Source organism: Eulemur rufifrons, chromosome 9 (genome assembly GCF_041146395.1).
Source record: "Eulemur rufifrons isolate Redbay chromosome 9, OSU_ERuf_1, whole genome shotgun sequence".
NCBI classification, from domain to species: Eukaryota; Metazoa; Chordata; class Mammalia; order Primates; family Lemuridae; genus Eulemur; species Eulemur rufifrons.
In genome coordinates this window covers 1197008-1214155 of record NC_090991.1, presented here as the reverse complement: position 1 = coordinate 1214155, position 17148 = coordinate 1197008, and the positions used below count along the sequence as shown (strand labels likewise).

General features: G+C 39.9%; 1 protein-coding gene across 1 annotated transcript in view; it reads right to left on the bottom strand.

The window, feature by feature from the left end:
* The window catches only part of LOC138392022 (multidrug and toxin extrusion protein 2-like), a 64636-nt gene that overhangs the window by 26613 nt on the left and 20875 nt on the right, over nucleotides 1-17148 (bottom strand). Inside the window, exons 10-11 of the mRNA XM_069482263.1 lie at nucleotides 953-1066; nucleotides 28-95 (exon numbers count right to left, since the gene is read on the bottom strand). Of these exons, the coding sequence (XP_069338364.1) occupies nucleotides 28-95; nucleotides 953-1066 (182 nt within the window). The remainder of the gene's footprint in view (nucleotides 1-27; nucleotides 96-952; nucleotides 1067-17148) is intronic.

Sequence of the window (17148 nt, the reverse complement as noted above, 5' to 3'; positions counted from 1 at the left end):
AGGTGCGGGTCCCTCCCACGTGCTCACCATGTAGGCCACAGACGCCAGCTGGTAGATGATGCCCTGGGCTCCCAGCTCCGTCACGTCAATCAGTCCTGAGGCGCCGGCACACAGACACGTGAAACACATTTCAAAAGGTGGATTACAGCAAACATTTTCCTATGAAACTAGAATTTCTTCTAATTTAAGAGAGGCCAACGATGCTCTCCAGAAGCACGGCCGGATGGGAGAATTCAGCACCTGTGCTCAGACCCCAGCCATCTTTCCCCAGGGAGCTGGCACGCTTGCGGCAGCTCAGATGAGACACGGGCCCATCCACAAGTCCTGGCTCCACCAGGGGACAGCAGGTCAGGCTCAAAGCTGAAAAGAGTGGGGCTCCTGGAGGCGCGGCGGGCGGGGAGAGGAGGTCAGCGACCCTGTGCACAGCAGACGGGCTGCAGAAGCGAGCGTGTGTCCACGGATGCTGAGGACCCGCCGTCACCACCCTCTGTCTCAGCTGTTTGCTGTTACTTTACCAATGACAAGATGGCTACGGTGACCGCCTATGACCAGGATTATTACAGTTCCAGGAGAAACACATCCTGGCTAAAACAGGGCCAAATCAGTCGCTCTGTTTGTAAAAGTCTTAGAAACTTGGCGTGGAGCCTGGCAAAAGTCAGCTGAGGCACAGGCTGGCCTGGGAGGGCCGTGGGCGGGCTGGGGCTCTCATTGTCCCTGTCCACGACCTGTGGCAAACCTCTCACCAGCAGCCTCCCTTTCCTCACTTACGGAATGAAGGACTCTGCAGTGAGGCCGAAGCCCCGCCCAACCTGAAGGTGCCTATGGTTGGACGAGGACTTAAGCCCGTATGGAAGCCTCTAGAGAGCCCGAGGAAATGGGGCAGGACAGGGAAGCTCTGGAGGCACCACCAGCCAGCCACAGAGCGCTCCCCGTGGGCCTGCTGCTCACAAACCTGCAAGGAAGGTGCCGATCTCAAAGGTCCACCACTCAATGCACACCATGAACATACTGGGCACGGCCAGGTGGATATAGGAGTCCCACTCCTGGAAGCACTCCCTAGTCCAACCTGAAAAAATGGGAAGAAGACATGAGTTTGCTTTTCAACTGGCTCTGACCCCAACAATTCGACTTTATATTCTCGCATCCTGCAAATAACTAGAGACTAGGAGTAACCTCAGTTTTCCAGCAAAATATATCATAAAGATGTCAGACAGAGGCCGGGCGCGGTGGCTCACGCCTGTAATCCTAGCACTCTGGGAGGCCGAGGCGGGTGGATCACTCAAGGTCAGGAGTTCGATACCAGCCTGAGCAAGAGTGAGACCCCGTCTCTACTAAAAATAGAAAGAAATTATATGGACAACTAAAATATATATAGAAAAAATTAGCCGGGCATGGTGGCACATGCCTGTAGTCCTAGCTACTCGGGAGGCTGAGGCAATAGGATCGCTTGAGCCCAGGAGTTTGAGGTTGCTGTGAGCTAGGCTGACGCCATGGCACTCACTCTAGCCCGGGCAACAAAGTGAGACTCTGTCTCAAAAAAAAAAAAAAAAAAAAAAGATGTCAGACAGAGCTAGGCATGGTGGCTCATGCCTGTAATCCCAGTGCTTTGGGAGGTGGAGGCGGGAGGATCTCTTGAGGCCAGGAGTTCATGACCAGCCTAAGCAATATAGCCAGACCCCATCTCTATAATTAAAAAACAAAAAAAAGATGTCAAATAGGACCAGAGTTTGAGATGGCAGGCACTAAGCTAGCAATAATTAGTGAAACTTAAGTCTGTATATGCCCTGTCACTCACACATTCTACTCCTGGGTAAAAATGATGCAGAAATGTTTACAGAGCTCCATAAAAAACATGGAGGGCATGCACCGTGGCAGACTGTGGTTGTGAGGTGTGGGGAACTAGAGAAGACCCAGGAGACCTCCACTGGGGAACTAGAGAAGTAAAATCTGATAGGTGCTTATTATGGTTAAAAGCAAAACACTGGATGTACATATGGCAATGTGGATAGATCTAAAAATACACAATGAGGTACCACCTTATACCTATTAGGATGGCTACTATAAAAAAAAAAAAAGCCAGAAAATGACAAGTTTTGGCAAGGATGTGGAGAAATTGGAACCGTAGTGCACTGTGGGTAGGAATGTAAAATGGTGCCACTGCTATGGAAAAACTACATGATGGTTCCTCAAAAACTTAAAAATAGAATTACCATATGATCCAGTAATTCCACTTCTGGGTATATACCCAAAAGAACCGAAAGAAGGGTCTTGAAGAAATATTTGTACATCCATGTTCACAGAAGCATTATTCACAGTAGCCAAAGGGTGGAAGCAATCTATGTGTCTGTCCATTGATGCATAATGGATAAAAAACAGATTTGGTGTATACATACAATGGAAAATTATTCAGCCTTAAAAAGAAGGGAATTCTGACCTATGGTACAATAGGGATGAATCCTGAGGACATTATGCTAAGTGAAATAAGCCAGTCACAGAAGGACAAATATTATATGATTTTAATTATACAAAGTATCAACAGTAGTCAAACTCACAGGAACAAAAATAGGGTAATCCAAGTCACTTCAAATATCTACAAAAAGAAAAAAAAAGTAGGGGGGTGGCTGCCAAGGGACCGGGGCAGAGGGAGGAATGGGGAGTTGTTTTTAATGGGTAAGTAGTTTCAGTTTTGCAAGAAGGGGGGTGATAGCTTTACAACAATGTGAACATACTTAATGTCATTGAACTGTACGCTTAAGTGTGGTTAAAATGGTAAATTTTATGTTCTGTATATTTTACCACAATTAAAAACAAAAAACCAAAAAGAAAACAATGTGCTAAGTCAGAAGTTAACGAACTATTTCTGTGAAGGGCCAGATGGTAAATATTTTCAACTTTGCAGACCCAATGGTCTGCTGCACCTACTCAGTTCTGCTCTAGCAGCGCAAGACCAGCCACAGGCGATGTGTAAATTATTAGATGTGGTTGTGTTTCAATAAAACTTTATTTATAAAAACAGGCTACAAGCAAGACTTGGCTCATGGGTTTGCCAACCTCTGTGCTAAGTGAAAAAGTTTATGACAGAGAAGTCTAAACTATAATACTACTAGGTAAATATAAACACATACATGGACAAAAAAAAAATGCATATTTTTCGAAGATACACACTAAAAGACATATATCAAACACATAGAGAGTGCCTTGAGGCAGGAGAATGGGAACTATGAAACAAAGGGAGAAATATCCTAAAATGGGACAGGAATGGTGTCAGAAATGATGACATCAGTGTGCTATGAATGTGAGTGTGAGAAATTCAGTTCCTTGCATCTGAGGTTCAGGACAGGGGAGGGAGAGAAGGGGGAGGGCGGGAGGCAGGCACTGAAAAACATCAAGGAATTTCTGCAACATAAAAGCAAAGAAAGGCACCAAGAGCCAATTAGCAACTCACCTTACTGGGGGCAATATGGTCTTCTCAGAGAAAGAAGATGGCCTGGGACCTCACTGCTTACCCTCAAATTTGGAGGTGAAGGTTTGAGGAAAGAATAACATGGAGAACCAGCAGGGAAGGAGCTACCTGGGTTGTCTGACGACTATAGATGGCAAGAAGGCGGGAGGTCAAGCTGCAGGCCCTGGTGAGCAGGGAGTGTTAGGAGCCAGCTAAGCTCTGTCCCTCGTCTGTAAATAAAGAGCAGAAAACCTGCCCGCCAGCCTTCAGTCACAGGAACAAGCAAGCTGCCTAGTCCAAGTCACGAGTGCAAAGAGTCACCAGGTATAGGAGAAAGGCCTGAACCTGAAGTACAGTCACAGTGAGGAAACCCTGAGCTAAGAAACTGGGTTTGAAACAGGTATATTCCATGAGACCTCAGCAGATAAAACCTTTTAAAAAATGGACAGGGCATGCATGTGACTCACAAGGAAGAACATGCCCTCGGGAAGTTCCTGATAAGCTCACAGACAATGACATAAAGAAATCAGTCAAAACTACAGTTTGATGTGGCAGGTATCAATCAGACACTGATTGGTGAAATTAAGTGCTATATTTCAACACATCTAAGATGTCATGTGCCAAAAAGAGTCTGACAATTAAATTATGATACACTATCTTAACACATCAACTGAAAGTTGAATTCCAATTTTATAGATATTAAAATGTGAAAAAATATGAATCTCAAAATCAATAAAATACAAATATTGGGATGTTCCATGACCCAGGACATAATCAGGTAATAAACCCAATGCAAGGAAAGAAACTTCATAAAACCAATACACAACATATTTCATACCTGATGAAGTAGAAATAATAGGACAGTCTGAAAGAAATTTTAAAATAAGCATTCTTAAAATGTTCAAAGGCAGGAGGATTTGAAATAAGGATAAACAGATATAAAAAAGAACCAAGGGCGGGTGCGGTGGCTCACGCCTGTAATGCTAGCACTCTGGGAGGCCGAGGCAGGCAGATTGTTTGAGCTCTGGAGTTTGAGACCAGCCTGAGCAAGAGTGAGACCCCGTCTCTACTAAAAATAGAAAGAAATTATATGGACAGCTAAAAATATATAGAGAGAAAAATTAGGCCAGGCGCGGTGGCTCACGCCTATAATCCTAGCACTCTGGGAGGCCGAGGTGGGCGGATCGTTTGAGCTCAGGAGTTCGAGACTAGCCTGAGCAAGACCGAGACCCCATCTCTACTAAAAAATAGAAAGAAATTATATAGACAGCTAAAAATATATATAGAAAAAATTAGCCGGGCATGGTGGTGCATGCCTGTAGTCCCAACTACTCGGGAGACTGAGACAGGAGGATCCCTTGAGCCCAGGAGTTTGAGGTTGCTGTGAGCTAGGCTGATGCCACGGCACTGACTCTAGCCTGGGCAACAAAGTGAGACTCTGTCTCAAAAAAAAAAAAAAAAAAAAAAAAATTAGCCGGGCATGGTGGCACATGCCTATAGTCCCAGCTACTCGGGAGGCTGAGGCAGGAGGATTGCTTGAGCCCAGGAGTTGGAGGTTGCTATGAGCTAGGCTGACACCACGGCACTCTAGCCCAGGCAACAGAGTGAGACTCTGTCTCAAAAAAAAAAAAAAAAAAAAAACAACAAAACAAAACAAAAAACAGAACCAAGTATTATAAAATCTTAGAAATGAAAAATATAATTGTTGAAATTAAAAATGAGAAATGAATTCAAAATCAGACAAGACACACAGCCTAAAAGATAATTAATGGCTCTGTTTTTTTGTTCCTGAGGCAATATGGCTGATCAGAGACACCAGCTGCCAGAGCGTCTCAGTAAGAAATTTTAGATGAAAGAGAAAAAATGAACAGATTAGGTATGAATCTGAGGGAAGGGTGCCAGAACCTTCAAGAAACTCCACGGGAAGAAGTGGAGCAAAACACGAAGGAGCAAGGTATCAGCAGAGATCAACCCTCGAGAGGCTTGGAGTCCAGTGAGAAGGGCAGGTGGAGCAGTTTGTTTCTCCCTCTCTTACATCTCAGTCAGTGGGTTTCCGAGCTGCTGGAGAGACTTTCTGCCCACAAGAGCCTGGAGGCTGCTGCCCTCTGCTGTGGCAGAGAATAGGGACTCACCTTGAAGTTCCAAGGCCCCGCCCCCCACCTGGAGCATTTGAGCACTTCTTCTGAGGGACCAGATCTGGTCACAGGACCCAAAAACAACACTCCAGCTTGTTCCTTCTGTCACGTGCCATCTACTGACATGGAGGACAATTTGCATGCCCTTCACAGCATTTACTGACTCTATCACACAGGGTGTGGCTGATTGTCATCCACAAGTACCACCTACTGGCTCAGAGGTGAAACTGCGCGTTTCATTACAATTTACACTATTAAGAAGACCACAGGGCTAGGGAAAGAGAAAGAATTTCAAAAACCTCTATCCTTCCTCATCAAAGAGAGACAGAGAATCTGCCCACTCACATAGCTTGCCATTCCTACAGCCTACAAACAACTAGCAACTGAGAAAATCACCACACCTAGGATATCTATAACCAAGGCATCCATCCAGAACACAGATAGCCATCAAAGCACCCACAAGCAAAGCCAAAGGTTTTTACCTAACATGTGCTACAAACACACCCATATGGTTGAGGGAAGGGGAAAAAGTCCTATCTAAACAAAAGAAAATTCAAAAATAAAAAGCAACAGCTGCTCCAGATGAGAAAGAATCAGCAAAAGAACTCCGGAAGTATGAAGAATCAGAGAGTAAAAGGACATCCTCAAAAGGGAACACCAGCTCTCTAGCAATAGATACCAACCAAAATGAGAATATTGAAATGACAGATAAAGAATTTCAAATATGGATTGTAGGCAGCTCAATGAAATTCAAGAGAAAATGGAAAACCAACTCAAAGAAATCAGAAAAACAATTCAGGAAATGAATAAAAAATTCACCAAAGAGATCGACATATTTAAAAAAACAAATAGAACTTCTGGAAATGAAAAATTCATTTAAGGAAATACAAAACATAGTAGAAAGTTTTAAGAATAGACTAGACCAGGCAGAAGAAAGAATCTCAGAGCTTGAAGACAACTCTTTCAAATTAACTCAATCAGTCAAAAAAACGAAGAACAGAGAATTAAGACAAATGAACAAAGCCTACAAGAAATATGGGATTATGTAAAATAGCCTAATATAAGAATCATAGGCATCCCAGAGGGTAAAGAAGAAAATACACAAAAGCTGGAAAACCTATGTGAGGGAATAACTGAGGAAAATATACCCGGTCTTGCTAGACATTTAGATATCCAGGTATAAGAAGCTCAACAAACACCTGGGAGATTCATTGCAAAGAGGCAATCACCAAGACACAGAGTCATCAGACTGGCAAAAATCAACCTGAAGGAAGAACTCCTGTGAACTGTAAGGTGAAAACATCAAGTTACTTACAAAGGAAAACCCATCAGACTAACTGCAGACTTCTCAACTGAGACCTTATAAGCCAAAAGAGGTTGGGGCACCATCTTCAGTCTTCTGAAACAGAAAAACTGCCAGCCTAGAATTTTGTATGCTGCAAAAGCTAAGTTTCATATAGGAATGAGAAATAAAGACTTTTCCAGACAAGCACTCACTGAGGGAATTTGTCAAGACCAGACCTGCCCTGTAAGAAATATTCAGAACATTATGCATGGATTAGCACAACAGGCACCCACCAGAGTAAAGACACCCAAAAGTTAAAGCTCAAAGCTCATATAAAACAATAGTACACGAGGTATTAAAAAAAGAAAGCAATAAGGTACTACCCAACAGCATGAACAGAACAGCATCCCACATATCAATTCTATCAGTCAACGTCAATGATTTGAATTCCCCACTCAAGAGACACAGGCTGGCTGAACAGATAAAAAAAATATGCATTCAGACTAAAGGTGAAGGGATGGAAAACAATATTCCATGCACATGGAAACCAAAGGAAAGCAAGTGTAGCCACTCTCATATCAGATAAAATTGACTTAAAATCAACAATAGTAAAGAAAGACAAAGATGGTTATTATATAATGGTAAGGAGAGCAAATCCACAGGAAGATACAGCAATCCTAAATATTTATGCACCTAACACAGGAGCACCCAGATTCATAAAGCAAACCCTACTAGATCTAACCAAAGAGATAAATAGAAACATTGTAATTGCTGGGGCCTTCACCCCACTAACAGAATGGGACAGATCATCCAAGAAGAAAATAAATAAATAAACACTAGACTTAAACGGGACTCTGGAACAAATGGGCCTAACAGACGTTTACAGAACATTTTACCAAAAACTACTAAATACATATTCTTCCCATAAGCACATTCAACAGTCTCAAAGATGATCATATCTTAGGCCACAGAACATGGCTCAACAAATCAAAACAAATAGAAATCATATCATGTATCTTCTCAGACCACAGAGAAATAAAACTAGAAATTAACTCCAAGAGAAAAACTCAATTCTACACAAAGTCATGGAAATTAAATAACCTGCTGTTGAGTGATTATTGAATCAATGATGAAGTTAAGATGAGAATTAAAAGATTCCCTGAACTGAATGACAAAGGGGACATAAGCTATTAAAATCTATGGGATACAGCAAAAGCAGTCCTAAAGAGAAAATTCATAGCCTTCAATGCCTGCATCAAAAAGACAGAAAGATCACAAATTAACAATCTAATGACACATCTCAAGGAACTAGAAAAGGAAGAGCAAATCAAACCCAAAGGAAATAACTAAGGTCAGAGCAGAATTCAATGATATCAAAAACAAGAAAATTATACAGAAGATCAATGAAACAAAAAGTTGATTAAAAAAACTTGATTTTAAAAAAGATAAACAAAATTGATAGCCCTTTTGCTAGATTAACCAGGAATAGAAGAGAAAGGACTCAAATAAGCTCAATCAGAAATGAAAAAGGAGATATTACAATCGATACTACAGAAATACAAAATATCATCTGTGAATACTATGAAAATTTCTATGCTTATAAACTAAAAATGTAGAGAAAATGGACAAATATCTGGAAACACACAACCTCCCAAGACTCAATCAGGAAGAAATAGAACTCCTGAACAGACCAATAATGAGCAAAAAGATTACAGCAGCAATAAAAAAAATCTTCCAACCAAAAATGCCCCGGCCCGGATGGATTCACAGACAAATTTTACCAGACTTACGAAGAAGAGTTGGTACCAATTCTGCAGAAATTCTCCCATAATATCAAAGAGGGATTCCTCCCCAACTCATTTCTACAAAGCCAGAATCCCTTTGATGCCAAAGCCAGGAAAGAACACAACAAAAAAAGAAAACTACAGACCAATATCTTCTATGAATATAGATGCAAAATCCTCAATAAAATACTGGCAAACCAAATTCAACACCATATCAAAAAAATAATCCACCATGACTAACCGGGCGGGCTTCAACCCAGGGATGCAAGGATGGTTCAACAAGTGTAAATGAATAAATGTGATTTACCACATAAACATAAACAAAAACAAAGATCATATGATCATCTCAGTAGATGCAGAAAATGCATTTGACAAAATTCAGCACCCTTTCATGATAAAAACCCTCAGCAAACTAGGCATTGAAGGAACATATCTCAAAATTATAAAAGCCATATATGATAAACCCACAGCTAGCATCACACTGAATGAGGAAGAGTTGAAAGCATTGCCACTAAGAACTGGAACAAAACAAGGATGCCCACTGATACCATTTCTATTCAACATACTGCTGGAAGTCCTAGCCAGAGCGATCAGGCAAGAGAAAGAAATTAAGTGTACCTGAATCAGGAAAAAGGAGGTCAAAAAATCATTCTGTATATGATATGACCTTATATCTAGAAAACCCCAAAGATTCTACCAAAAGACTCCTGGAATTGATAATTAAATTCGGCAAAGTCTCAGGTTACAAAATTAATGTACACAAATCAGTAGCATTCCTATACACCAATAACAATCAAGCTGAGAGTCAAATCAAAGACTCAATACCATTCACAATTGTTAGAAAGGAAATAAAATATCTGGGAATATACTTAACTAAGGAAGTGAAAGCTCTCTACAGAGAGAACTACGAAACACTGAGGAAAGAAATCACAGATGATACAAACAGTGGAAAAACATATCATGCTCATGGACTGGTAGAATCAACATTGTTAAAATTTCTATGCTACCCAAAGTGATCTACAGATTCAGTGAAATCCCCATCAAAATAGCAAGATCATATTTCACAGATCTAGAAAATACAATTCTACACTTCATGTGGAATCAGAAAAGAGCCAAATAGCCAAAGCAATCTTAAGCAAAAGGAACAAATCGGGAGGCATCACATTATCAGACTTCAAACTATACTATAAGGCTATAATAGCCAAAATAGCATGCAATTGGCACAAAAATAGAGACACAGACCAATGGAACAGAACAGAGAACCCAGATATAAAACCACCCACTTACAGCCAATTGATCGTTGACAAAGCAAACAATGATATACACTGGAAAAAAGAATCCCTATTCAATAAATGGTGCTGGGAAAATTGGATAGCCAGATGCAGAAGATTGAAACAAGATCCATATCTCTTACCACTCACAAAAATTAATTCAAGATGGATAAAGGCCTTAAATGTAAGGCATGAAATAATAAGAATTCTAGAAGAAAATGATGGAAAAAGTCTTTTAGATATCGGCCTAGGCAAAGAATTTATGAAGACGACTCCAATGGCAATCACAGCAACAACAAAAATAAATAAATGGGACTTCATTAAACTAAAAAGCTTTTGCACAGCCAAGAAAATAATCAACACAGCAAACAGACAACCTACAAAATGGGAGAAAATATTTGCAAGCTATACATCCAATAAAGGACTGATAACCAAAATCTATAAAGAACTCAAGCAAATCAGCAAGAAAAAAAATCAAACAACCCCATTAAAAATTGGGCAAAAGACATGAACAGAAGCTTCTCAAAATATAGAAAAATGGCCAATAAATAAGTGAAAAAATGCTCAATCTCACTAATCATCAAGGAAATACAAATCAAAACCACAATGAGATATCACCTTACCTCAGTCAGAATGGTTTTTATTAAAAAGTCCAAAAACAAGAGATATTGGCATGGATGCAGAGAGAAAGGAACGCTTATTCACTGTTGGTGGGACTGCAAATTAGTACAACCTTTATGGAAAACAGTATGGAGATTCCTCAAAGAACTAAAAGTAGACCTACCATTCAATCCAGCAATCACACTACTGGGTATTTACCCAAAGGAAAAGAAATCATTTTATCAAAAAGACACCTGCACTCGAATGTTTATTGCAGCAAAATTCACAATTGCAAAGATGTGGAATCAACCCGAATACCCATCAATTCATAGGTGGATTAACAAAATGTGGTATATGTATACCATGGAGCACTACTCAGCCAATAACAAGGATGAATTAATGCCTTTTGCAACAATTTGGATAGACCTGGAGACCATTATCCTAAGTGAAGTATCTAAAGAATGGAAAAACAAACACCACATGTACTCACTGTTAAACTGGAACTAACTGATGAGCACACATGTGCATAGAGGGAAGTAAATCTAAAAGGAAATCAAGCAGAAGGGAGTCGGGGGCAGAGGGAATGGGTTAACTGTATCCAGTGGGTACAATTAACACTATCTGGGTGACGGGTACACTCTTAACCCTGACTCAAGCATTATAAAAGCAATCCATGTAACCAAAACATTTGTATTCCCATAATACTTTGAAATAAAAAACATAATTAGTGGGCTGAGAAATAATAAGCATAAATGAAAAATTATAAAAGAAAAGGCTAACATTTTTCCTGAATGGAACAGAGGCCCTCAGATTAAGAAAGCTTTCCACACTGTCTGGGGATGGGTACGCTTGTAGCTCTGGCTTGGGTGGTACAAAGGCAATATATGTAACTAAAATGTTAATCATAATATTCTGAAATTTAAAATAAATGAAAAAATAAAAAAAGAAATCTTTCCAAATGCTTATATGATATTTTTTGTAAGAAATCCTCATGCAGACATATTGTCATACATTACACAAAGGGGAAAGAGAAAATCTTTAAAACTATGAGAGAAAATACCTAATTGTCTACAAAGCAAACACAATCAGGTTTATGGCAGACTTACCACCAAAAAACAAGAAAGGAGTAGTGTAGTTAGTCATGCAAGATTATTCTCAACTGAGATTTTTTATACCCAGCAATATCCAAGAATGAGAATAAGATAAAGACATTTTAAAAAACATTTTAAGACTGAGAATTTATTCTTTATAGACCTTTGCTGCAAAAGACGTATTTCAGCAGGAATAAAAAGTCCAGAAGGAAGAAACAAGACTCAAGAAGCAACAGTGAAGAAATAAACATCTAAAGCACGTTGATAAGTCTAAATATGACAAAATAATATTTTATTAGAATTTTTAAAAATCTAGAACTAAAATTATAGTTAACAATAACAGGACAGATAAGGCTAGGAAGAATGTTTAAGATAAGAAACTCTTAATCAGAGATAAGCCACCGGACATACATTTGTTGTGTAAATTGAGGACCTGTAGGATGAAGAGGCCTGTCTGACCTCCCTCCCCCTGGCAGGTGATTTAGTTTTAAGATATTCCTTTGGCCACGAAGGGGTCCATTCAGTCAGCCAGTAGGGGGAAGGGGGTGAGCCTTAAAATTTTATTTTAGTTCACAGTCCAAAAAATGCTAATACAGTCATGCATCACATAACGTCAATGACAGATTGCATATACAACAGTGGTCCCATAAAATGACAATGGAGCTAAAAAAATTCCTATTGCCTAGTTTGTGGTGATGCTAATGTACACAAATCTACTGCACTGCTAGTCTATAAAAGTATAGCACAATTATGTACAGTACATTACACTGCACCTCTTCTATGTTTAGACACACAAGTACCTACCACTGTGTTACAACTGCCTACAATATTCAATACAGTAACATCCTGTACAGGCTTGTAGCCTAGGAGCAATAGGCTATACCACATAGCCTAGGTGTGCAGTAGGCTATACCATCTAGGTTTGTGTACGCGCACTTCATGATGTTTGCATAACGGTGAAATTGCCCAAGGATGCATTTTTCATTTTTCAGAACACATTCCTGTCATTAAATGACACATGACTGTATGTAGAGACTGAGAACAGATTAGTGGTTGCCTGGAGCCCAGAGTGGCTATAATGTCATCAGGAATCTTTTTTGGGTGATAGAAATAGTCAAAAACTGGATTGTGGTAATGGTCATACAATTCTGTAAATTTGTGAAAAATCATCAAATGCTATATTTTGTGAACTAAAATAAAATCATAAGTCCCTCCCCCCACCAGCTGACTGAATGGACCCCCCTTGGCCAAGGGGATACCCTAAAACTGAGTTGCTGGCCATGAGATGGGAGGTCAGACATGCCTCATCATGTCACCTTTGTAGATACCCTTTGTAATTCATTAACAGGCCTGGGGCTATGCAAGACAAAGCTGCAGATCCTCAACTTACACAGCAAATGTCTCTGATTAACAGACATCCTTGTTTTAACTTAAACCATTTCAAGCCTTTACTCAAAGCCTCATGTCTTTAACCAATTCCAAATCAAAGAGTCTTTAAACCCATCTATAACCTGTAACACTTGAGCCATGAGATGCCCCACCTTTTAGAACCAAATCAATGTATGCCTTCCAGGCATTGACTTATGACTTCACAGGTAATCCATAAAACCAAACTGCAACTCGACCACAGTGAGTCCACTTGCTCAGAGGTTCCTGGGCGTGGCTCCAGGTCATGGGTCTCAAATTTGGCTCAAACTAAACCTCTTTATTTTACAGAGTTTGGCTTCTTTTCCGTTGACAATTTTATATGAGTGAAATTTTATATATAAATTACACCTCAATAAAGCTGTTAAAAAAAGGTAGTTTTCCTCATTTTCACTTTGAAACATTAAAAATCTGAAATGATAAGAATTGTGATCTGACAAGAGGAAATGAACAAATATTAAGTTCAGATGTGGAGGCTGAACAGAGTGAAGCCGAGAAATTCTCGAAGCTTTTACCTGCCCATTTCTGCTTTTAGAACTGAAAACAAAGGAAAGGAGGCTGATTATAAGAAAAAGTCAAGGTTTAGTGACCTAAGCTCATTTTCATCCCTTTGTGAACTTAAGTCTCCCCCCAACACTGGCTGACTGAATGGACTGGCCCTTCACCGAGGCGATATCCTGAAACTAAATTGCCTACCGTGAGGAGGGAGGTCAGACAGGCCTCATCATGCCCCCTCCCTTCTCGGAGACATCCTGTGTAACCCATTAACAGGCCCAAGAGTATGTAAGACAGACCTGCAGGTCCTCAATTTATACAACAAATATAAGTCCCATGGCTCATCTCTGATAAACAGACCTCCTTATCTTAAAACATTCCAAGCCTTTAAACGAAAGATTCATGTCTTTAGCCAAATACAAGTCCAAGAATCTTTAAACCCACCTAAAACCTGTGAGGCCCCCACTTCAAGATGGCCCACCTTTTCGGGCCAAACCAATGTATGACTCCCACGTATCGCTTTATGACTTTCCCTGTCACCCCTGTCTCCCTGAAATGTAGAAAACCAAACTGTAACCCAGCCAAAGCGAGTCCACTTGCTCAAGGTTTCTTCTGCATGGCTCCGGGTCATGGTCCTCAAATTTAGCTCAGAATAAATCTCTTTAAAATTATTTTACAGAGTTTGGCTTCCTTTCCGTTGACAATTTTTAATAGATTAACTTTGCTTTGAAATGTTTGTACAAAATTTTTCTTGTTGCAGGCAAATTCTGATCTTGAGTGTATCATTTGTACAAATGTATTTGTACAGTATATTTATACAACTATACTGGAACCCAGGTGGGTTAAAATTAGCATTCCACTATTTCAGAGTATAGACACTTACCATGGTTTGACTTATAATTTTTCAAATTATGAGGTGCAAAATTGATACACATTAAGTAGAAACCATACTTCACATTTTGAATTTTGATCTTTCCTTGGGCTGGCAATATGAAGTACAATACTCTTATGTGAGACGTTCAACATTTTATTATATTATAAAGTAGGCTTTGTGTTAGATGATTTGCACAAATGTAGACTAAGGTTAGTGTTCTGTGCACATTTGAGGGAGGCTAGGCTAAACTATGACGTTTAGTAGGCCAGGTGTATTAAACGCATTTTCAGCTTACATTGGTTTATCAGGACATAACCCCAGTGTAAGTTGAAGAACATCTGTATAACACGTAATTGGGAAGTATTACTTCCATTTGTCAAGCAGGAGCACGTATGACATCTGGAAAGATAAATGAGATAAAAAGTATGACAACTCTAAGAGCCACAGCAGTTAACATTTCCTGAGTGCTCCACAGTTCCCAATAATGGAAGAGATCATTATTTGTCTACTGAAATCTACTTCCCTATTATTCACAGAAATAAACCCCTCATATTTTAGAGACTACTTGGACATTTCTTGCGGTTTGGTATGGCTACGTGGCTAAGCGTTACCCAAAGGGATAAAATCAGAATTGGTGTAAGCACATTTGGGAAATGTTCTTAAAGAGAGCATATGGGTGTCCTATTCTGCCCTCCTCCCTGTTAACTGGAATATGGTAGCAATGCTGGAGCCATCTTGACCCGTGAAATGACCTTGGGAATGGAAACTGGGTATGGTGGTGAAGAAACAAAATAAAATGAACCTGGAACCAGGACTTCTAGTAACCTATACGGTGCTCCTTACATGTGGCTACAACCACGTGGCATAGCTTGGCCAGCAGAGGTACCTTCGTGCTAAGAAAAAGACGCTGCAGCCCTGTGCTAGGACTCAGGGCATGACAAGGGAGGCACAGGCCGGACTGTGGGCTCTCCCTCCAGCCAGGCACATCTGAGCTCAAGCAGCAGTGACAGCCCTGCCTAGGACCCTGAAATGTGGAAAGACATACAAACTCTAGACAACTACCTTTGGATTTCTTGCAGGTAAGAGAAAAATAAATTCCAATTGTCTTTAAGAAATTGTCATTTGAGTTTTCTGATATTCACAGCAGAATGTAATCCTAACTAATACAAATCTATCTGGAATGTTTAATTTCTTTCAGAAAAATGACAGAAAATAAAATGTCAACATCTATTACATCTGGCATTGAAATTATAGGTGTTATGTTATTCTCCGTACTTTTCTATGACTTCTAAATGTTCAGTAATTTGTGATTTTAATGCCGTATCCATGGGGCCAAAGACACCACATGCAGAATCAAACCAGATGCCATTCAAATTTGTGTCCCAGAGCTGGGCGTGGTGGCTCACACCTATAATCCCAGCACTTTGGGAGGATCCCTTGAGGCCAGGAGTTTGAGACCAGCTTGGGCAATATAGTGAGACCCTGACTCTAAAAAATTTTTTTGAATAGCCAGGTGTGGTGGCACGGGCCTGTAGTCCTGGCTACTCAGGAGACTGAGGCAGGAAGATTGCCTCGCTAGAGCCCAGGAGTTCAAACTGCAGCGACCTATGATTGCGCCACTGTACTCTAGCCTGGGAGACAGAGTGAGACCCTGTCTCTGAAAAAGAAAATTTTTAAATAAAAAAAAATTTGTGTTCAGCTAGACAGGCAGGATACTGAAAGACCACAGATTACAATCTAATAAAGGTGAGGGGGATGATCAAAGGATTGCTTAGGGGTACAAAGCATCTGATGGAATGGCATTAAAGAAAATGTCCTTAAAGCCTATTAGGAAGCCAAGGAGATGTAAAAGAGCTAAACAAATGCAAAAGCCAAGCAAGCCAAAAACACATGAAAAGATGCTCAATGTCATTAGCCATCGGGGAAATGCAAATCAAAGCCACAATGACATACCTCTACCCGCCCACTAGGATAGCTAGAATTTTCTTTAAAAAACAGAAAGTTTCCTGAAGATGTGGTGAGAATGTAAAATGGTTTAGCCAGTTTGGAAAATATTATAATCTGGTAGTTCTTTAGATGGTTAATCACGGAATTACCATATGACCCAGCAAACCCACTTCTAGCTATCTACCCAAAAGAATCAAAAAACACATGCACACAAAAACTTGTACGTGAATGTTCACAGCAGCAGTATTTATAATAGCCAAAAAGTAAAAACAACCCAGATATCCATGAACTGTTGTTGCTGGGATAAATAAAATGTGGTATGATTATACAATGGAATATTATTTAGCCATTAAAAGAAATGAAGTACTGATACACATTACAACATGGATAAACATTATTCTAAGTGAATAAACAGTCACTAAGGACCACTAAGGACTTATGTGAAATGTCCAGAATAGGCAAATCCATCTATTATTATAGATGTAAAAATCCTCAAAAAAGCTCTGTCAAACTGCATCCAGCAGCTTATTAAAAGGCTTATACACCATGACCAAGTGGGATTTATCCCAGAAAAATCAAACAATGTATGGCATAAGAAAATCAATTAATATAATAAACCACATTAACAGAATGAAGTGAAAAAAAATTATAACGTCAATTGATGCAGAAAAAAAATGCATTTAACAAAATTCAACACCCCTGGAAGAATAAAACATTCAACAAACTAGCAATAGAGGAAATTTCCTTAGCCTGATAAAGGGCTTGTATGAAAAACCCATAGGTAACATCACACTCAATG